We start from the raw sequence: 22,342 nt of genomic DNA, 5'->3' as shown, positions 1-22,342 counted from the left end.
AGACTGTTTGTTATGATTTCCATTCTCTTGCATTTGCCAAGGAGTGTTTTACTTCCAATTATGTGGTCAATTTTAGAATATGTGCAATGTGGTGCTGAGAAGAATGTATATTCTGTTGATTTGGGGTGGAGAGTTCTGTAGATGTCTACTAGGTCCACTTGGTTCCGAGCTGAGTTCAAGTCCTGGATATCCTTGTTAATTTTCTGTCTCATTAATCTGTCTAATATAGACAGTGGGGTGTTAAAGACTCCCACTATTATTGTGTGGGAGTCTAAGTATCTTTGTAGTTCTCTAAGAATTTGCTTTATGATTCTGGGTGCTCCTGTATTGGGTGCATATATATTTAGGATAGTTAGTGCTTCTTGTTGCATTGATCTCCTTACCATTATGTAATGCAGTTATTTGTCTCTTAGTGCTTCTTGTTGCATTGATCTCTTTACCATTATGTAATGCAGTTCTTTGTCTCTTTTGGTCTTTGTTGGTTTAAAGTCTGTTTTATCAGATACTAGGATTGCAACCCCTGCTTTTTTTTTTTTTTGCTTTCCATTTGCTTGGTAAATATTCCTCCATGCCTCTATTTTGAGCCTATGTGTGTCTTTGCATGTGAGATGGGTCTCTTGAATACAGCACACCGATGGGTCTTGACTCTTTATCCAATTTGCCAGTCTGTGTCTTTTAAATGGGGCATTTAGCCCATTTACATTTAAGGTTAATATTGTTATGTGTGAATTTGATCCTGCCATTATGATGCTAGCTAGTTATTTTGCCTGTTAGTTGATGCAGTTTCTTTATAGTGTTGATGGTCTTTACAATTTGGTATGTTTTTGCAGTGGCTGGTACCGGTTACTCCTTTCCATATTTAGTGCTTCCTTCAGGAACTCTTGTAAGGCAGGCCTGGTGGTGACAAAATCTCTCCACATGTGCTTGTCTGTAAAGGATTTTATTTCTCCTTCACTTATGAAGCTTAGTTTGGCTGGATATGAAATTCTTGAAAATTCTTTTCTTTAAGAATGTTGGCTGGTCGTGGTGGCTCATGCCTGTAATCCTAGCATTTTGGGAGGCTGAGGTGGGCAGATCATGAGGTCAGGAGATTGAGACCATCCTGGCTAACATGGTGAAACTCCGTCTCTGCTAAAAATACAAAAAAATTAGCCGGGCATAGTGGCGGGCACCTGTAGTCCCAGCTTCTCTGGAGGCTGAGGCAGGAGAATGGCATGAACCCAGGAGGCAGAACTTGCAGTGAGCCGAGATTGCACCACTGCACTCCAGCATGGGCGACCAAGCAAGACTCCATCTCAAAACAAATAAAAACAAAAACAAAAACAAAAGAATGTTGAATATTGGCCCCCACTCTCTTCTGGCTTTTCTGGCTTGTAGGGTTTCTGCAGAGAGATCCACTGTTAGTCTGATGGGCTTCCCCTTGTGGGTAACCTGACCTCTCTCTGGCTGCCCTTAACATTTTTCCCTTCATTTCAACCTTGGTGAATCTGACGATTATATGTCTTGGGGTTGCTCTTCTCGAGGAGTATATTTGTGGCATTCTCTGGATTTCCTTAATTTGAATGTTGGCCTGTCTTGCTAGGTTGGGGAAGTTCTGCTGGATAATATCCTGAAGAGTGTTTTCCAACTTGGTTCCATTCTCCCTGTCACTTTCAGGTACGCCAATCAAACGTATATTTGGTCTTTTCACAAAGTCCCATATCTCTTGGAGGCTTTGTTCATTCCTTTTCATTCTTTTTTCTCTAATCTTGTCTTCTTGCTTTATTTTATTAAGTTGATCTTCAATCTCTGATATTCTTTCTTCCACTTGATCAATTTGGCTATTGATACTTGTGCATGCTTCATATAGTTCTCGTGCTGTGTTTTTCAGCTCCATCAGGTCATTTATGTTCTTCTCTAAACTGGTTATTCCAGTTAGCAATTCGTCTAACCTTTTTCAAGGTTCTTGGCTTCCTTGCATTAGGTTAGAACATGCTCCTTTAGCTTGGAGGAGTTTGTTATTACCCACCTTCCGAAGCCTACTTCTGTCAATTCGTCAAATTCATTTTCTGTCCAGGTTTGTTCCCTTGCTGGCTAGGAGTTGTGATCCTCTGGAGGAGAAGAGGCATTCTGGTTTTTGGAATTTTCATCCTTTTTGCAGTGTTTTCTCTCCATCTTCATGGATTTATCTACCGTTGGTCTTTGATATTCGTGACCTTCAGATGAGGTCTCTGTGTGGACGTCCTTTTTGTTGATGTTGATGCTATTCCTTTCTGTTTGTTAGTTTTTCTTCCAACTGTCAGGCCCCTCTGCTGCAGGTCTGCTGGAGTTTGCTGACATCCACTCCAGACCCTGTTTGCCTGGGTATCACCAGTGGAGGCTGCAGAATAGCAAAGATTGCTGTCTGTTCATTCCTCTGGAAGCTTCATCCCAGAAGGGCACCCACCAGATGCCAGCCAGAGCTCTCCTGTATGAGGTATCTGTTGGCCCCTACTGAGAGATGTCTCCCAGTCAGGAGACATGGGGGTCAGGGACCTACTTGAGGAGGCAGTCTGACCCTTAGCAGAGCTCAAACACTATGGTGGGAGATTCGCTGCTCTCTTCAGAGCTGTCAGGCAGGGACGTTTAAGTCTGCTGAAGCTGTGCCCACAGCTGCCCCTTCCCCCAGGTGCTCTGTCCCAGGGAGATGGGGGTTTTATCTATAAGCCCCTGACTGGGGCTGCTGCCTTTTTTTCAGAGATGCCCTGCCCAGAGAGGAGGAATCTAGAGAGGCATTCTGGCCGCAGCAGCCTTGCTGAGCTGCAGTGGGCTCCACCCAGTTCGAACTTCCTGGTGGCTCTGTTTCCACTGTGAGGGTAAAACTGCCTACTCAAGCCTCAGCAATGGCAGAAGCCCCTCTCCCAACCAGGCTTGAGTGTCCCAGGTCGACCTCGGACTGCTGTGCTGGCAGCGAGAATTTCAAGCCAGTGGATCTTAGCTTGCTGGGCTCTGTGGGGGTGGGATGCACCAAGCCAGACCCCTTGGCTCCCTGGCTTTAGCCCCCTTTCCAGGGGAGTGAAGGGTTCTGTCTCACTGGCGTTCCAGGTGCCCTGGGGTATGAAAAACAAAAACAAAAACAAAACTCCTGCAGCTAGCTTGGTGTCTGCCCAAACGGCCACCTAGTTTTGTGCTTGAAACCTAGGGCCCTGGTGGCATAGGCACTGGAGGGAATCTCCTGGTGTGTGGGTGGTGAAGACCATGGGGAAAGTGCAGTATCTGGGCCGGATTGCACAGTTCACAGTCCCTCATGGCTTCTCTTGGCTAGGGAAGGGAATTCCCCAACCCCTTGTGCTTCCCGGGAGAGGTGATGCCCCACCCTGCTTTGGCTTGCCCTCTGTGGGCTGCACCCACTGTTCAACCAGTCCCAATGAGATGAGCTGGGTACCTCAGCTGGAAATGCAGGAATCACCCGCCTTCTGTGTTGATCTCGGGAGCTGCAGACCAGAGCTGTTCCTATTTGGCCATCTTGCCAGCCCTCTAACAATTTCATTTTCTAAGTTAAAAAAAGCCTATGTATTGAGAAGAAAAAAGACATAAACTGCCTCCTCTCCAAGTTCTTAACAATGGTAGGATTATGGGTTAAAATTTTTCATTATAGCTATTGCGTTTTTTGTTTTTGTTTTTTTTTTTGAGATGGAGTCTCGCTCTGTCGCCAGGGTGAAGTGCAGTGGTGCAATCTCAGCTCACTACAAACTCCACCTCCGAGGTTCAAGCGATTATCCTGCCTCAGCCTCTTGAGTAGCTAGGACTACAGGCACACACCACCACGCCCAGCTAATTTTTGTAGTTTTAGTAGAGACGGGGTTTCACCATGTTGGCCAGGATGGTCTGGATCTCTTGACCTTGTGATCCACCCGCCTCAGCCTCCCAAAGTGCTGGGATTACCGGTGTGAGCCACCACACCTGGCCCACTATTGCATTTTAAATTTTTCTACATTAAATAAATATTGTTCTATAATTAGAAAAAGTATTTTTAGGCTGGTCCGTGTTAGTGATGGTGGAATGTAACCCAGCCCCATCTTCAGCTGACTCAGAGCCATTGCATAGCTCTGCAATGTCATCCACTTCTTGGTAACTGGGTTTTTTTTTTTTTTAATCAGGTGTTGTGCATTTTGCACATTTAGAAGGCACAAGTTGTAACAATACAGAAAAGTAACAGTTCCTTTTTTGTTTGAAGTTATTATTTCCCAAAGACCTGGAGGCATTAGAGCTACACACTCCCAAACTGTTTTATCTTAAATACTATTTACCCATGATAAAAAGAATCTATAAAAGACTTAGAGCTAGTATCATATTTATTTATTTGTTTAATAGGAGAAGCACATAAGGATAGTATCATATTCACTGGTAAAACACTGGTGAATACTTTCTCCTAAGAACAAAGCAAGTTTCTCATTGCTCTTATTTAACATCATCCTGGAGGTCCTGGCTGATGTGATACGGCAAGAAAAATAAGAGATATATAGAGTAGAAAGGAAGAAATAAAACTCTATTCTCAGATGACATGATTGTCTAAATAGAAAATCCCAAGGAATCTGCAAAAAAGCTTCCAGAACTAATAAGTAAATTTAGCAAGGGTACAGGATATAATGTTAATATATAAAAATCAGTTGAATTTCTGTATCCTAGAAACAAAAATAAAACAAAATTTAAAAATTGCAATCATTTATATATTTATATAAACAAAGTGGAACATTTTAATTGAACTTTCTTAAAACCAATGGATCAAGTAGCAAAGCATTAGTTAGGCTACAGAAGTTCAAACAATATAATTAAGGAGCTTGAGCTACTAGATAAACGTAAGTTTTACTCCCTCACCCACAGAATACCCATTGTTTTCAAGTTCATGTAGAACAATTTTTTGAAATGCTGCATACTTGACAATAAAGGGAGTCTAAAATTTTTTCAAGGAATCAACATCATTCAGTTGCATGGAATTATTTAGAAGAGCACCAAAAAACAGGAAATACATATAAATCTAATAACATATGTGTAAGATCTGTATACAAAACACTGATGAAAGAAATAAAAGAACACCTAAATAAATGGAAAGATATACTGTTTTCATTGACTATTAAGACATAATTCTTCCCAATTTGATATATATATAATTTTTTTGAGACAGAGTCTTGCTCTGTTGCCCAGACTGGTGAGCAGTGGTGCGATCTCAGATCACTGCAATCTCCCTTTCCCGGGTTCAAGCAATTCTCCTGCCTCAGCCTCCTAAGTAGCTGGGATTACAGGCACCTGCCACCACGCCCGGTTAATTTTTATGTTTTTAGTAGAGATGGGGTTTCACTGTGTTGGCCAGGCTGCTCTCAAATTCCTGATCTCAAATGTTCCACCTGCCTTGGCCTCCCAAAGTGCTGGGATTACAGGCATAGCCACTGTGCCCGGCCCCCAATTTGATTTATAGAATCACTGCAATCCCAGTCAAAATCTCAGCAGGAATGTTATAGATATCGACATGCTGATTCTAAATTTATTTAAAAAAGGAAAAAGAATTAGATAGCTAATATAATACTGAAAAAAAAGAACAAAACTGGAAGACAGACTCACACCATGTGGTTTTAAGACTAACTATAAAGCTACTATAATAAGATAGCGTGGTATTGATGAAAGAATAAACATACTGATCTACGGAAGGACTAGAGTCTAGAAAGAGATTCACATAAATATGGTCAATTGATTTTTAAAGTAGTTTTAAGTGACAATAATTATATCTATTTATGGAGTACAATATGATGTTTTGATATATGTATACATTGTGAAATGATTAAATCAAGCTAATTAACATATCTGTCACCTCACCTAATTTTTTTTTGCAATGAGAACATTTAAAGTCTACTCTTTTAGCAATTTTTAAATATACATTATTATTATTATTATATTATTATTATTATTATTATTTTGTGATGGAGTCTCGCTCTGTTGCCTAGGCTGGAGTGCAGTGGTGCGATCTTGGCTCACTGCAACTTCCACCTCCCGGGTTCAAGTGATTCCCCTGCCTCAGCCTCCTGAGTAGCTGGGACTACAGGCATGTGGCACCACGCCTGGCTAATTTTTGTACAATACATTATTATTAACTATAGTTACCACGTGGTGCAATAGCTCACTAAAGCTTACTCCTCCTAACTTTGAATACAAAGTTTCAAAGGTCTTTTTTCTTTTTCTTTTTTTTAAGCTTCTCCTTGTCCAAACCCATTTGTTTTCTTTTTTTTTTGGCAATTGATTTTTGACCAAGGCAGAAAGACAACTGAAGAAAGGATACTCTTTTCAACAAAAGATGCTGGAATAATTGGACATCTTGTTGCAAAATAAAAAAAAGAACCTGATCCATCCTTCATACCTTATACAGAAATCAACTCAAAATAGATCATAGATCTAAATTTAAAATGTAAAATTATAAAACTTCTAGAAGAAAAGACAGGAGAAAAATTTTTGTGGCCCTATGTTAAGAAAAAGTTCTTGGGGTATGACCCCAAAAGCATGATCTATAAAAGAAAAACATTGACAAACTGGACTTCATAAAAATTAAAAACTTTTGTTCTAAGAAAGATATTGCTTAGTAAATGAAAAGATAAGCTAAAGATTTGCAGAAAATATCTGTAAATCATATGCTCAACAAAGGACTTACATACAAAATATATAAAGAACCCTACAATTCAACAATAAGGAAAGCAGCAACTCAAATGAAAATGAACAAAAGCTTTGAACTCATTTTACCAAAGAAACATAAAGATGGTATATAAGCATATGAAAAGATGCTCAACATCATTAGTCACTAGGGAAATAGAAATGAAAACCACAATGATATACAACTACACACCTATTAGAATGGCTAAAACAAACGAACAGATAATACTAAGTACTGGTTAGTATGCGGAGCAATCGATTATATACTGCTGCTGAGACTTCAAAATGGTATAGCTATTTTAGAAAAGAGTTTGAGAACCTCTTCGAAAGCTAATTACACACTTGTCACAAGGCCCAACAATCCTATTCCTAAGTATTCACTCAAGAAAAATGAAAGCTTATATGCATACAAAAACCTGTAAAGAAATGTTTTTAGTAGCTTTATTTATAATCCACAAAAGAGGAAATAACCCAAATGTCTTTCAAATGGTGAATGAATGAACTAAATACTACTCAGCATAGAAAAGCTACTGATACATGCAGTGACATGGATTAATTTCTCAAAGCATTATGCTAAGTGAAAGGGGCCAGTCTCAAAAGGCTGCACTTTGCTTGATTCCATTTATATGACAGTCTAGAAAAGGCACAACTATAGTGATGAAGAACAGACCTATGGTTGCATTTGTTAAGTACAGGGGAAGGGTTTGACTACAAATAGACAGCAAAACTGAATTTTTAAGTATTCAAAAACTCTTGATTGTGGTAGTGGTTACACGACTATGCATTTGCCAAAACACATAGAACTGTAAATCAAGAAGAATACATTTTACTCTATGTAAATTTAAAAATAAATAAATATTTAAAAATTACTGTTTGCCTGGTCTACTTCTCACTGTTACAGTCACCTATTCTAAGACCACTGGTTCATCCCAGAATCACAGGCTCGGAAGGAGCTTAGTGGGGAACTGGTACAATTCCCAAGCCAATACAGAAAATTCCCCTAGAGGTTTCCTGGGAGCTTCTGCTTGAAGATCATCTGCCAAGAGAGAAAATCTCTATCTCCCAAAGCAGGCCTGCTTACAGTGGACAGTTTTTGCTGTTAGCAAGTTATTTATTTGGTTAGCTAAAATTGGCTTCCTCATCATTAGCCCCTATTGGTCCTGGTACTATCCCCTGGAGCTACAGATATAAAGGCAGGGGCCATCTCCTACACTTAGTGGTGGCAAAAGAACTACACAGGAGGACACCCTGAAGCCATTCAGTTGGAAGCCAAGGGGCCTGTATCTCCTGGACCAACCCCTCTGTGCAGTAGTCTATAAAATGCTGGGCTACCCTGAGCCATGAGAAGTCATCTGGTCTGGGCTGCAGCCCTAGAAATGCCTGGATTATACAGTGAAAATCCTCGGTAAAGGAATGACATCACACTCCCAGGGCCCTATCATGATTGAAACTGGGAGGCTACAGTCTCAATCATTCCTTGATCAGAAAGTTATAGTGATGTTCATTCTTTCCTGGCCTCATTATTTTCTGGCCTCTAACTTCATGGAGAAAATCCACAAATCAATTTTGGCCAGCAAGTAAGGGAAAACCCTTGAACAGGATTCAAATTAGCCAAACTACAGCCCATCCCCACTAGAATCATGGCTTGGTCATCTAGGCCACCTGCCTAAGCAGAAGGGATCCATTCCAGAGAATACCCCGAACACTGCCAGGTGTCTTACCTGTTTGAAGTTGCCATTTTTTCTCTGCTCCCAGTCCATCATGTCATGAAAGATGGGAATCATGATATTCCGTACTTCTGGCTGTGGGACCAGTGTCACACCCAGAAAAGGACCAATCATTCCCGGAATAAAGTGGATCTTATGTTCACCTGAAAAACAAAACCCAAATTAGTTTATGCCTGCTTTGCTCCTTCCATGGAAGATTCCCAAATGGGGCCACAACACATGCTACAATCCATACTGGAAGCTTCTGAGAGCAAAGCAAGCTCTCCCCTATGGTTTTCTGAGGTACTCTCCCTCAACTTTTTAGAGTTTATGGATAAAGTTGGCCTAGCCCAGTGAAAGCAAATGCACAACTGTCACAAAACTGCTTTTCCAAAGAATTTCCTGACAGGTCCCACAAACTACCTGAAAATCTCTCTGAGATGAAGGAACAGAGTTTGCTACTCTAGACAGAATAGGTTTCTGAGTAACCTATGAGTGTCAGATGGTCTATTCACAGTGTTTATTTAACAAGAAAAACCCAATATTTCTGCTTAAATACAATGCACTCTCCTTGGAGTTTCTAGCTCTAGCCCAGAGACATTTAAGTGATGAGGATATCCAGTCCCTGGTCTAGCCACCAGACGTCTAATAAGTCCATGGATTTTTACACTGCCTATGTTCATGTATGCCAAAGAAGTCCTCCTCCTGAGCTAGCAGGAGTCTCCTGCACAGCCTACCCTAAAAGGCTGGCTTAGAGATTCTCTCTTTACCCACCCTGAACTCCCTTTGTGTTCATATTGCATTTCTGATGGTGCCATTACACCTACTTGGCTCAGCTCAACCCTCAACTTCCTTAATGAAGCATTTCCATGGTAAGTGTGTGATGTGGGTTTCCCTCTCATTGGCGTGCTATCTAGGGTATGTTACCAGAAGCCAGAGACAGTCCTGTGGATGGTGGGATAGGATTTTTCTCTTCCTTGCAATGGTAAAACAGAGTGAACCATCTTTCAGAGCTCTGCTCTCAGTCCTTCAGAGACTATTGAGGAGATAAACTGTGGGTCTGTGCAATGAATGCTACGGCCAAGTAAAACCATTTCTTGGGGACCAGAGAATGTCATTTCCACCAAAAGAAATGAGGCAGAAAAGGGTTTATCAGGCAAATCTGGCATTAAAAAAAATTCCATTTTGAAAACCTGTCTAAGAAGCAAATGTTTAGCCCTGAGGCTGGTTCAGCATATTCCAATTTTGGTACTTGGCACAGTAGCCAGTCTCTTGCATTCCTGGGAATTTCAGAGTCAACTTTGGGTTAAAATCCATTTCCAAACTGTGCTGGATACAGGGAACCAGAGTGTTGGAAAGTCTGATTGGGGAAATGCATCCCCACTCATGAATAGAAGGCCCTCTCTCCGGCAGAAATACTTCATATCCTACTTGCTGCCTCTAGGTTAGTGGTGGGGATGGTTAACAGAGGACTGGAGATTTTATGACCATCATTCCTACAGCTTCAGAACCATGAGCTCAGCTGAAAGCAGACTTCACTTGAAATAATAATAGTTCTCCAGCATCTTGACAGGCCACTCAGAACTCTACAATATCACAGGATGGCCCACTCAGTCACCAGGGCAACCCAGAAATTCTACCAAAAACACTGATCTGACAAATTTAGATTCAAAGCAGTGGCTATTTTCAAAGTATTCAAAGCAGAAGCTGTGCAAAGAAGGGAAGCCAAAACTGATCTCACCCAGAGGTTGCAGTTCTCTTCTTATATGTTACTCCATGCAACTGGTGTCAAGTATCTGATCTGGATGCATGAATACCAGAGATCCAATAAATGTTTCAATCTTTATTAAAATTAATAGCCACCTTTGCTCATGTACTGGGTATCTCAGATCTAAGCTTTTGAGCCTGCAACATCCAGACTGGGAAGTGAAGAGCATGGAGGATCTTATAGGAATGGGTTCTCAAATTGGAAAAAACTACTACAGCCCTCCTTTTCTTTTTTTTCTTTTGACTTTAGTTCCTAAAAAAAGGGATTTGGCATATGTATTACTGAGGTCTTATTTCTCAGACAAACTCTCCTTGCCAAGGGCTTTATGCACACGTGCTACACCATCCATCTGAGGTGTTAGGTGAAAGATATGTAAGGATCTCTTGGGTCTGAATTAACATTCATAAAGCCTGGGAGATGTTATTAAGTCTTGCTACTTTCTATTTGGCTATGCAATATATAGAAGGGAAGAATAGGGAGAAAAAACCTACCCAAATTCTGCCACATGCTGAACAGTTCATAGGCCATCATTACACGCATGTCCCCATACCTAAGAATAGTAACACAGGAGCCAACCGTTAGTGGGAGAAGGTTCAGGAGGATAGGGCTGCAAACCCATGAGGCCAGTACTTCAGCACTGTTTGTTTCTAATGCTTCCCAATGCGCTAAGCCTTTGGGCTCTCGACTGAACTCCCACACTTGGGCCCCTGGGAAACCACCCAGCTGAGAACCTTGTGGACCTCTGGAAGAACTCTCAACGAAACATAGCTCTATTTGGCCAAGTGGTAAGGAGATGAATATAAGACATTTATCTTACTTATCTAGAATCTTCTTCCTTTTGGCTGAGGTGATAATTTCTAGCTGAAGGCTTGGCTGATTTATGAATAGAACTGCCAGGCTAAAATAAGAATTCCACACCTAGACAGACAGAGAAAGAGAAAATGTGACAGTCTAAGAACTTAATCTTGTAGGGAGAGTTACTAAATACATGCATGTAGCATAGAACCCATTTTACAATCTTAAGATCCTCATTTTTTTCCCTTTTAAATATCTTTGCAAACAAGAATTTTTCTTTTTTTCCCCCTTAACTCCTTCTGAAGCCAATTGTGTTGATTCTGGACTAGAAAGCATACTCATGGAGTGTGGCTACCAACACTTCCAACAGGGGTATCCCAGGTCATATTCTAATCATCATCAGGCTTGGAAGCTGTTTGATACTATGAATCTATTAATAAAGCAAAAAACAAGTGAGCTTGGTTTTGGCTTTCTAAGGTTATTGCAATAATAGTGATGGATTTCAGGAGTGCCTACCTTAAAGTCAAAGTCAGTCTCTGTGAAATTCTTGTGCAGTGCAGAGGACAGGTACTGGACAGTAGTGACTATAATACTGCAGTAAGGAAACAAGGCATTGGCAGAATTAGAAGACTAACAATGGCATCTGATGGCTTGGTATCAGCTGTCTATAGCCTGTGTGCAAACTTCTTGAGTACAATTTGTTCCCATGTAAGATGTGACTATAAAGGAAAGAGAAAATGGTACAAACTCTATAGAAAAAATCTCTACAGAAAACCAGTCTTGGAGAAATGCCCCACAGTTGGCAGGACAGCACAGGACATCAGTGGGTTCTAGACCTAGTTCTGTCATTACCTGGCCTTCATACTTCTCTCTGGGTCTCATTTTCCCTGCCTATAAAAGGTGGTAGTAGATCGATGGTTCTTTAAGGTTTCTCCCAGTTCAGAGTAGTTCTAGTATTTTGGGGATCTCTGGGTAATCAAGAGATATTATGATCACTTTGTAGGATTTAGAACATAATTTTATTATTATACTGGATAACAGGGGTTTATATAGTTAATAAATCTTTGCTTTTGTCATATACTATTATTTTCATCTATGTGTCATTTGAATTCAGCTCTTTTGGTCTAGCTTGAGTAATCACTCTCAATCTCAGCCTGGGCACATAGAAGGGACAATGGGAGGCTGTCCTGCTGGAACAAGAGAGTGAAGTGGAGAGGAAGTCTAGTGGGACAGTACGTTTCATTACATAGGGCCTTGGCTACCTGGCAAGGAGACTTACATCTAACAGTGGCCACCTCTGCTTAGATGCAGAAGAACATGACAAAAACAGTGCATTAGAAAGACTAGTCCACCACTAGAGGGGGTGAAAAATTTAAAGGGTCAAAGCTTTGAAAGAAAAAGCTGCTCTTGCAGGACAAGCTGGGGAGCCTGAAGTGCTCTGAATGGAGCTAAGAGATAGAAACAAGAAAGATTCAAATGGAAAAGTCACTATTTGAGGAAGTATCTGTGCAACTTTGTTTACAATCATCCTTCTATTCTTTATAAAACATTTGTATTTTGGAAAAAGTTACAGTGCTTATAAAAGGTGTAAAGTGGAAAGACCATGCTAGTATCTTGCTAATATATCTAACAGACACTTTCACTGTATTTTATATGTCAATATAAAAGGCAGATCAGTGGGAGGAGGCAATGGGCTAGAGTGTGGAGGCCAAGTAGCTTTCTGCTGAATAGAGAGAGACCAGATGAGCCAGCCCCTTACCACATGCATCATTTGTCTGGTTTGCCAGGAGGAAGCACAAGCTAGAAATATAAATGAGGCAGTCAGGTTAGGATTATCTTTAGAGTAAATTCTATGTCAGTAATCAGAAGTGGTCAGAGCCTTGCAGCCAGGTCTCAGGTGGATAACTGGCACTGTCTATGGGAGGCAAGCACTGCCTGGTAGACAACACAATTCAAACTGAGAAGAAGGCTTGGGATAACGCCCAAACCTATAGGGCAGCAGAGGCCAGTGGGCCACTGAGCAGGCCTTCCTCAAGGAAGAACCCTTCTCTGGATATTATATTTCACATCCTGAAAATTTTCTTCTCTATCCTTACTGTGCCATCATCTACTAAGCACAAAAATGTTTTTCTCATTTGCCCTCTCCTCTCTGTTCCCATGGCCCTGGCCTTTATTTGTCTTGCTCATGTGCTCCCTCTCTGAAATACACATACTCTTCTTAGTCTGAGAACAGCTCAGTGATGCTGATACAGAGCCCTTCCATACTCACTTGCTTGTGAGCAGTCTCATTACCATCCAGTCCCGAGGGAAGACACTCATCTTCATCAGGTTCCGGAACACGCAAAAAATCTTCAGCAGAAATTCCTGACAGCAGAGGAAAGCTGATGTGAGACACCACCACCACAATATGCATCTCCTCAATAGGCCACTCCTGGCCGCCACTAGATCATGACAATGGGTGGGACCAGTGAGTTAGATCTGGTTCTCTCTGTGAGTTGTTTCTCTCTTAGAGGGCTACATGAGAGTGAGTTCTGGGTACTCTCACAGGCCAGATGGAAGCAGACCCAAACTGGGCAGAACAGAGGTAGCTCTATACCCACAGTGCCCAAAGCAGCTCTATACCCACTTTATACCCACAAAGTCCAAAGCATGGGACAGACTAAGGTCTAGCCAAACTGGTGTCTGACTGAGTCCATGGGCTTCATTTTCTGGGGCATGGCCCCTGAGCGTTTGATTGTAAGAACATGCTTTTTTGGATATTAAGAACACGATGATGGGAGAGGTACTTTAGGAATGGCAAAGACCTCTGAAAATCTGCTTGTCCATGAAAGCAATGGGGTGGCTAATACTGGTTAACCAAAGGCTTGTGACAATCCAAGAAATGTTTACTCAAGAAAAATGGATGAGTCCCTTGTACACTCTGTAAGAAACAAAGAGCTCTCGCTCTCGTTCTCGCTCTCGCTCTCGCTCTCCCTCTCCCTCTCCCCACGGTCTCCCTCTCTTTCCACGGTCTCCCTCTGATGCCGAGCCGAAGCTGGACTGTACTGCTGCCATCTCGGCTCACTGCAACCTCCCTGCCTGATTCTCCTGCCTCAGCCTGCCGAGTGCCTGGGATTGCAGGCGCGTGCCGCCATGCCTGACTGGTTTTCGTATTTTTTTGGTGGAGACGGGGTTTCGCTGGGTTGGCCGGGCTGGTCTCCAGCTCCTAACTGCGAGTGATCCGCCAGCCTCAGCCTCCCAAGGTGCCGGGATTGCAGACAGAGTCTCGTTCACTCAGTGCTCAATGGTGCCCAGGCTGGAGTGCAGTGGCGTGATCTCGGCTTGCTACAACCTCCACCTCCCAGCCGCCTGCCTTGGCCTCCCAAAGTGCCGAGATTGCAGCCTCTGCCCGGCCGCCACCCCGTCTGGGAAGTGAGGAGCGTCTCTGCCTGGCCACCCATCGTCTGGGATGTGAGGAGCCCCTCTGCCTGGCTGCCCAGTCTGGAAAGTGAGGAGCATCTCTGCCCGCCCGCCATCCCATCTAGGAAGTGAGGAGCGCCTCTTCCTGGCTGCCATCCCATCTAGGAAGTGAGGAGCGTCTCTGCCCGGCCGCCCATCGTCTGAGATGTGGGGAGCGCCTCTGCCCCGCCGCCCCATCTGGGATGTGAGGAGCACCTCTGCCCGGCCACGACCCCGTCTGGGAGGTGAGGAGCGTCTCTGCCCGGCCGCCCCGTCTGAGAAGTGAGAAGACCCTCCGCCCGGCAGCCGCCCCGTCTGAGAAGTGAGGAGCCCCTCCGCCCGGCAGCCGCCCCGTCTGAGAAGTGAGGAGCCCCTCCGCCCGGCAGCCGCCCCTACTGGGAAGTGAGGAGCCCCTCTGCCCGGCCACCACCCCATCTGGGAGGTGTACCCAACAGCTCATTGAGAACGGGCCATGATGACAATGGCAGTTTTGTGGAATAGAAAAGGGGGAAAGGTGGGGAAAAGATTGAGAAATCGGATGGTTACTGTGTCTGTGTAGAAAGAAGTAGACGTGGGAGACTTTTCATTTTGTTCTGTACTAAGAAAAATTCTTCTGCCTTGGGATCCTGTTGATCTGTGACCTTACCCCCAACCCTGTGCTCTCTGAAACAGGTGCTGTGTCCAATCAGGGTTAAATGGATTAAGGGCGGTACAAGATGTGCTTTGTTAAACAGATGCTTGAAGGCAGCATGCTCGTTAAGAGTCATCACCACTCCCTAATCTCAAGTACTCAGGGACACAAACACTGTGGAAGGCCGCAGGGTCCTCTGCCTAGGAAAACCAGAGACCTTTGTTCACTTGTTTATCTGCTGACCTTCCCTCCACTATTGTCCTATGACCCTGCCAAATCCCCCTCTGCGAGAAATACCCAAGAATGATCAATAAAAAAAAGAAAGAAAGAAAAATGGATGAATAATAACAATCAGTTTTGTTGCATTTTTAACTTGCACTATTCCCTTCCCCTCCCACCTCCACAGTAGCCTTAAAAACAAGCTGCTGTAGAATCATGAAAGTCATGAAAACCAGAGCCTAGCAGCCATTAGAAGGGACAGAATGGTTTTGGAACTCCTACAAAAAGTCCCGATCCCTCAGAATTGTTATTATTTGACCTGCTTGGCAGCTTCCTGGAAAAACTCCATTCATAGGGCTTGTCTTAATTTAACCTGACTCAGAGCTCACTCAGTGAGGAAAACTCTATACCCAAGGCATTTGTTGGAGACAGAAAAAAAAAAAAAACCCATATAATTTAACATCCCAGCTGCATGAAGCAGCCATGTCATTTCGGGCAAACCAGAGAATGGCTAAAAAAAAAAAAAAAAATTATAAGGAAAATCTGAGGAATGAAATATCCATAGGGGGCCTTGAAAAGCTCTGACATATTCTTGGGAATCTAGAAGGCCACACATGAGTGCAGGGCTGTGCACATTCCTATGGAAGGCCTGAGAAGGCCTAATCTCTCACCTGTGCTGACCTTGAGGCTCTGGGCAAGCAGGAAGTGAAGGCTATGGCTGAACTGAAAAGTGCTGGAGCAATGACAGTAAGCCCCAACACATACATATTAAAAAAACCCTTTACAAAATGCGGAGAGTTATTGATTTAAGGCATTTAAGAAAATCTCTGTTCAGTTATTAGCTGATCATTAACTAACTGCATGGAGACTTTAGTGACTGCATATAGTTAAAAAATACAGATATTAAAGAATGGGTCCAGGCATGATGGCTCACATCTGTAATCCCAGTACTTTGGGAGGCTGAGGCAACAGGATCACTTGAGGCCAGGAGTTTGGAACCAGCTTGGGAAACATAGCAAGATCCCCATCTTTCCAAAAAATTAAAAAATTAGCTGCATGTGGTGGTGCATGCCTGTAATCCAAGCTACTCAGCAGGTTGAAGTGGGAGGATTTCTTGAGTCCAGGCAAGGTTGTAGTGAGCTCTGATCACATCACTGTACTACAGCCTGAGCAATACAGCAAGACCCTGTCTAAAAAAACCCCAAAAAGCAATGAGTCCAATAATGTCACTAAAAAAAGAAAAAAGCATCATCAACAACATAAAGCAATAAAAAGCAACAATAACAAGCCCTGGGGATGTGGGGAAGGGATCTGATTTCCAGAGTTGCCAAATTAATTAAAATGTCCAGTTTTCAACAAAATATTATAAGATATAAAAAAACAGGAAAGTATGGCCCATACATGGGCAAAAACAAGTAAATAAAAACTTTTCCTGAGGTAGCTCAAACATTGGACTTGCTTAGAAAATACTTTAAACAAAGAAATGAAGGAAATCACACTTAAAGAATTAAAGGAAAGTGTAAGAACAATGACTCACCAAATAGAGGATGCCAACAAAAAGGGTAGAAATTACTTAAAGTACACTGAATATAAATTCTAGGATTGAAGAATACAATAACTGAAATGAAAAATTCACTAAAGGGGCTCAGCAGCAGATCTGAGCTAGCAGAAGAATCAGCAAATTTGAAGCCAAGTTAACTGAGATTATCTCAAGTAGGAAAGACAAAAAGAAAAAAGAATGAAGACAAATGAACAGAGCCTCAGATACCTGTGGGGCATCATTAAGGGTATAAACACACACACAGTGGTAGTGCCAGAAGGAAAAGAGAAAGAGAAATGGGAAGAAATAATGGGCAAAAACTTTCCAAAATTGATGAAAAAATCTTTACACAGCCAAGAAGCTCAACAAACTCTACAGGGGATAAAATCAAAGAGATTCACATAGAGCCACATTAGAATCAAAAGTGTCAAAAGCCAAAAATAAAGAGAATCTTGAAAGCAACAAGAGAAAAACAACAAACAACCCTCAATAATATGAACAGGTGACATCATCAGATATAGTGGATGCCAGAAGGCAGACAGCAGAAATATTCAAAGTCTGAAATGAAAGACCATCAACAAAGAATCCTATAGCCAGCAAAACTACCATTCAAAACTAAAGAAACTGCAAAGCACAGTGGCTCATGTCTGTAATCCTAGCACTTTGAGAGGCTGAGATGGGAGGATTGCTTGAGCCCAGGAACTTGATACTAGCCTGAGCAACATAGCGAGACCCCATCTCTACAACAATAAATTTAAAAAAAAAAAAGAAAAAAAAAAAAAAGAAAAACTAGCTGGTGTGGTGGTGTGCACATGTAGTCCCAACAACTTGGGAGGCTGAGGTGGGAGAATCGCTTGAGCCTGGGAAGACTGTGGTGGCAGTGAGCTATGATTGTGCCACAGCACCCCAGCCTGTGTGACAGGGCAAGACCCTGTCTCAAAAAAAAAAAAAAAAAAAAAAAAAAAGAAGAAGAAATCAAGACATTCTCAGATAAAAACAGAGAGAATTTTCTATTTGTAGACCTGCCCTATAATAAACACACACACACACACACACAGACACACACACACTGAGGGAATTAAAATGGCATACTAAATACATTTAACACAAAAGAAGGCAGTAATGGAGGAACAGAGGAACAAAGTTGGCATAAGACCTATATAAAGCACATAGCAAAATGGCAGGTGTAAAACCTACCAATTACCTTTATTGGCAGTTACAGTAAACATAAATGAATTAAACACTCCAACTAAAAGACGGAGTTGGGAAAAATTAATTTAAAAATATGATCCAACTATATCTACAAGGTACACACTTTAGATTCAAATGTACAAATACATTGAAAGTAAAAGAATGGAAAAATATATACCATGAAAATAGTACCCAAACGAGAACTGGTATGGCTATATTAACATCAGACAATATAGACATTAAGACAAAAATTTTTGTTAGAGACAAAGAAGGATATTTTTATAATGATAAAGGGGTCAGTTATGTCTGGAAGTCGTAATTATAAACATATATGCAACCTAAAAGCACAGCCTCAAAATATATAATGCAAAAACTGACAGAATGGAAAGTAATAGTAGACAATTCAACAATAGTTGAAGACTTTGATATACCACTAACAGTCAGAACAACTAGACAGAAGATCAGCAAAGAAATAAAAAACTTGAGCAATATTATAAACTATCTAGCTCTAACACACGTCTATAGAACACTCCATCTAACAACAAAATACACACGTTTTCCTCAAATGCACATAGAAGGAAAAATATGTGCATTCCCTTCTCTAGGATAGATCATATGTTAGGCCATAAGAAAGTCCCAATAAATTTAAAAGAAGTAAAATCAGAGGGGTGAGGATGGCCAGCTAGAAACAGCTGCAGTTGGAGGATCCCACAGAGAAGAACCAAAACAGTGAGTGAACCCTGCAGTGGCAACCAAGGTATCTAGGTTCTCTCACTGGGACTGACTAGGTGGTTGGCATGACCCACGGAAAGTGAGGAAAAGCAGGGTGGTGCGATGGCTCACCTGGGAGCCACATGGGGTAAGGGGGCCCCCCACCACCAGCCAAGGGAGGCAGTGAGGGATCGTGCTACCCAGACTGGGAAACCATGCTTTTTCCACAGATCTGTGCAACCCATAGATCAGGAGATCCTACTTGTGGGCCTACGCCACCAGGACCTTGGATCCCAAGCACACAGCTGTGCAGATTCTCAGCGGCCACTCAGTTGGAGGCTAAGACAACTGAGTTCCCCCCAAGTGAGGGTTGGCAGCCATCACTGCAGCTGCCTGCTGTCTATGACAACTGAGCAGGGGAGGAGGGAGAGGGGAGGTCATCATCCTGAGGGGGAGGGGAGGTCATCATCACTATAGCTGCCTGCTGCCTAAGACAAATGAGCTTCCCAGGAGAGGGGCAGCAGGCATCACTATGGCTGCCTGCTGCCTAAGATGATTAGCTCACTGGGAGAGGGGCAGCAGCCATCACTGTAGCTCCAGTCTTCAGTTTTTCCCCTGCTGGTGCTGGGGAAACTGGACGGTTTGGATCCAAACTGCCACACTGGCTGTGGCAGACTGTGGCCAGGCTGCCACTTTAGGTCGGACCCTGACCCATTCTTCTTCAGTGGGTGGGGCCTCCCTGCAGGAATTTCAGCAACTCCAGCCAGGGGTTTAGGGACAGAACTTTGATCTCCCTGGGACTGAGGGGCTGCAGAGACCTGCGGCTATGGTGTCCGCAGATCAGCAGACTTAGTCTTTCCCCCTGCTAGCTCTGAGGAATCCAGGCAGCCCAGACAAGTGGGATTCCCCCCAGCACAGCACACCCCCTCTGCCAAGGGGCAGCCAGAGTGCTTCATTAAGTGGGTCCCAGATTCCGTGCCCCCTGACGGGGTCAGACCCTCCAATAAGGGTTGCCAGACACCTTATATAGGAGCATTCCTGCTGGCATCAGGTCAGTGCCTTTCAGGGACAGAGATCTCAGAGGAAGAAGCAGGCAGCTATCTTTGCTGTTCTGCAGCCTCCTCAGGTGACACCTCTGGGTGTGGGAGGGACCCAGGTGAATAAGGTCTGGAGTGAACCCTCGGCAAACCAGAGCAGCCCTACAAAAAGGGGCCTAATTGTTGAAAGAAAAACAAACAGAAAGCAACAACAACAGCATCAACAAAAAAGTCCCCACAAAAACCCTATCCAAAGGTCAGCAGCCTCAAAGGTTGAAGCTAGACAAACTCATGAAGATGAGAAAGAATCAGTGAAAAAACACTGAAAACTCAAAAAGGCAGAATGTCTCTTCTCCTCCAAATGATTGCAATACCTCTCCAGCAAGGGCAAAGAACTGGGCAGAGGCTGAGATGAATGAATTGACAGAAGTAGGCTTCAGAAGGTGCGTAATAACAAACTTCTCTGAGCTAAAGGAGCATGTTCTAACTCAATGCAAAGAAGCTAAGAACCATGATAAAACATTACAGGAGCTGTTAACCAGAAGAGCCAGTTTAGAGAGGAACATAAATTACCTCACAGAGCTGAAAATACAACATGAGAACTTCACAGTGTAAACACAAGTATCAATAACTGAACAGACCAAGCAGAGAAAATAATTTCAGAGCTTGAAGACTATCTTGCTGAAATAAGGCAAGACAAGATTAGAGAAAAAAAAAATGAAAAGGAACAAACAAAAGCTATGAGAATATGTAAAAAGACTGAACCTACGACTGATGGGGGTACCTGAAAGAGACAGGGAGAACAGAACCAAGTTGAAAAACATACTTCAGGATATCACCCAGGAGAACTTCCCCAACCTAATAAGACAGGCCAACATTCAAATTCAAGAAATCCAGAGAACCCCAGTAAGATACTCCACAAGAAGATCAACCCCAAGACACATAATCATCAGATTCTCCAAGGTTGAAATGAAGGAAAAAATGTTAAGGGCAGCCAGACAGAAAGGCCAGGTCACCTACAAAGGGAAGCCCATCAGACTAACAGCAGACCTTTCAGCAGAAACCCTATAAGCCAGAAGAGATTGGGGGCCAATATTCAACATTCTTAAAGAAAAGAATTTCCAGCCCAGAGTTTCATATCTGGCCAAACGAAGCTTCATAAGTGAAGGAGAAATAAAATCCTTTTCAGACAACCAAATGAGGAGGGAATTTTTCACCACCAGGCCTGCCTTGCAAGAACTCCTGAAGGAAGCACCAAATATGGAAAGGAAAACATTACTAGTCACTGCAAAAAAAAAAGTACAAAGGCCAATGACACTATGAAGCAACTACATCAACAAGTCCGCAAAATAATCAGCTAGCATCATAACAGAATCAAATTCACACATAACAATATTAACCATAAATGTAAATAGGCTAAATGCCCCAATTAAAAGACACAGAATGGCAAACTGTATAAAGAGTCAAGACCCATTGGTGTGCTGTATTCGAGAGACCCATCTCATGTGCAAAGACACACGTAGGCTCAAAATAAAGGGATGGAGAAAAATTTACCGAGCAAATGGAAAGCAGAAAAAAGCAGGGGTTGCAATCCTAGTTTCTGACAAAACAGACTTTAAACCAACAAAGACAAAAAAAGATAAAGAAGGGCATTACACAGTGGTAAAGGGATCAATGCAACAAGAAGGGCTATCCTAAATATATATGCATCCAATACAGAAGCACCCAGATTGATAAAACAAGTTGTTAAAGACCTATAAAGAGACTTAGACTCCCACACACAATAATAGTGGGAGACTTTAACACTCCACTGTCAATATTAGACAGATCACTGAGACAGAAAATTAATAAGGATATTCACAGGATTTGAACTCTGCTCTGGATCACGTGGACCTGGTATCTACAGAACTCTCCACCCAAAAACAACAGAATATACATTCTTCTTGGCACCACATGGCACTTACTCTAAAATTGATAACATAATTGGAAGTAAAACACTCCTCAGTGAATGCAAAAGAAATGAAATAATAACAAACAGGATCTCAGAACACAGTGCTATCAATTAGAACTCAAGATTAAGAAACTCACTAAAAACCACACAACTACACTGAAATTGAACAACCTGCTCCTGAGTGACTCCTGGGTAAATAATGAAAGTAAGGCAGAAATCAAGAAGTTATTTAAAACCAAAATCAAGAAGTTATTTGAAACCAATGGGAACAAAGAAATAATGTACCAGAATCTCTGGGATGCAGCTAAAAAAGTGTTAAGAGGGAAATTTATAGCACTAAATGCCCACATCAAAAAGCTAGAAAGATCTCAAATAAATCTTTCTAATATCACAACTAAAAGAACTAGAGAACCAAGAGCAAACAAACCCAAAAGCTATCAGAAGACAGGAAATATCCAAGATGAGAGCAGAACTAAAGGAGATAGAGACATGAAAAAGCCTTCAAAAAAAAAAAAATCAATGAATCCAGGATCTGGCTTTTTGAAAAAATTAATAACATAAATGGACTGCTAGCTAGATTAATAAAGAAGAAAAGAGAGAAGAATCAAATAGACACAATAAAAATGACAAAGGGGATATCACCACTGATCCTGAAGAAATACAAACAACCATCAGAAAATACTATTAACACCTTTAGGCAT

At 42.2% G+C, this 22,342-nt stretch overlaps 1 protein-coding gene across 12 annotated transcripts in view; it reads right to left on the bottom strand.

Annotated features, from left to right (window-relative positions):
• The window catches only part of DOCK3 (dedicator of cytokinesis 3), a 711,354-nt gene that overhangs the window by 59,918 nt on the left and 629,094 nt on the right, over nt 1–22,342 (bottom strand). For all 12 annotated transcript variants that reach the window (XM_016941175.4, XM_016941180.3, XM_054681895.2 and 9 more), the window contains 5 exons: nt 13,193–13,287; nt 11,440–11,515; nt 10,946–11,046; nt 10,620–10,678; nt 8,376–8,524 (listed from right to left, as the gene is read on the bottom strand). In XM_016941175.4, the coding sequence (XP_016796664.1) occupies nt 8,376–8,524; nt 10,620–10,678; nt 10,946–11,046; nt 11,440–11,515; nt 13,193–13,287 (480 nt within the window). The remainder of the gene's footprint in view (nt 1–8,375; nt 8,525–10,619; nt 10,679–10,945; nt 11,047–11,439; nt 11,516–13,192; nt 13,288–22,342) is intronic.

Source organism: Pan troglodytes, chromosome 2 (genome assembly GCF_028858775.2).
Source record: "Pan troglodytes isolate AG18354 chromosome 2, NHGRI_mPanTro3-v2.0_pri, whole genome shotgun sequence".
NCBI classification, from domain to species: Eukaryota; Metazoa; Chordata; class Mammalia; order Primates; family Hominidae; genus Pan; species Pan troglodytes.
The sequence above is the reverse complement of the archived record's forward strand: the minus strand, read 5'-3'. Positions and strand labels throughout refer to the sequence as shown.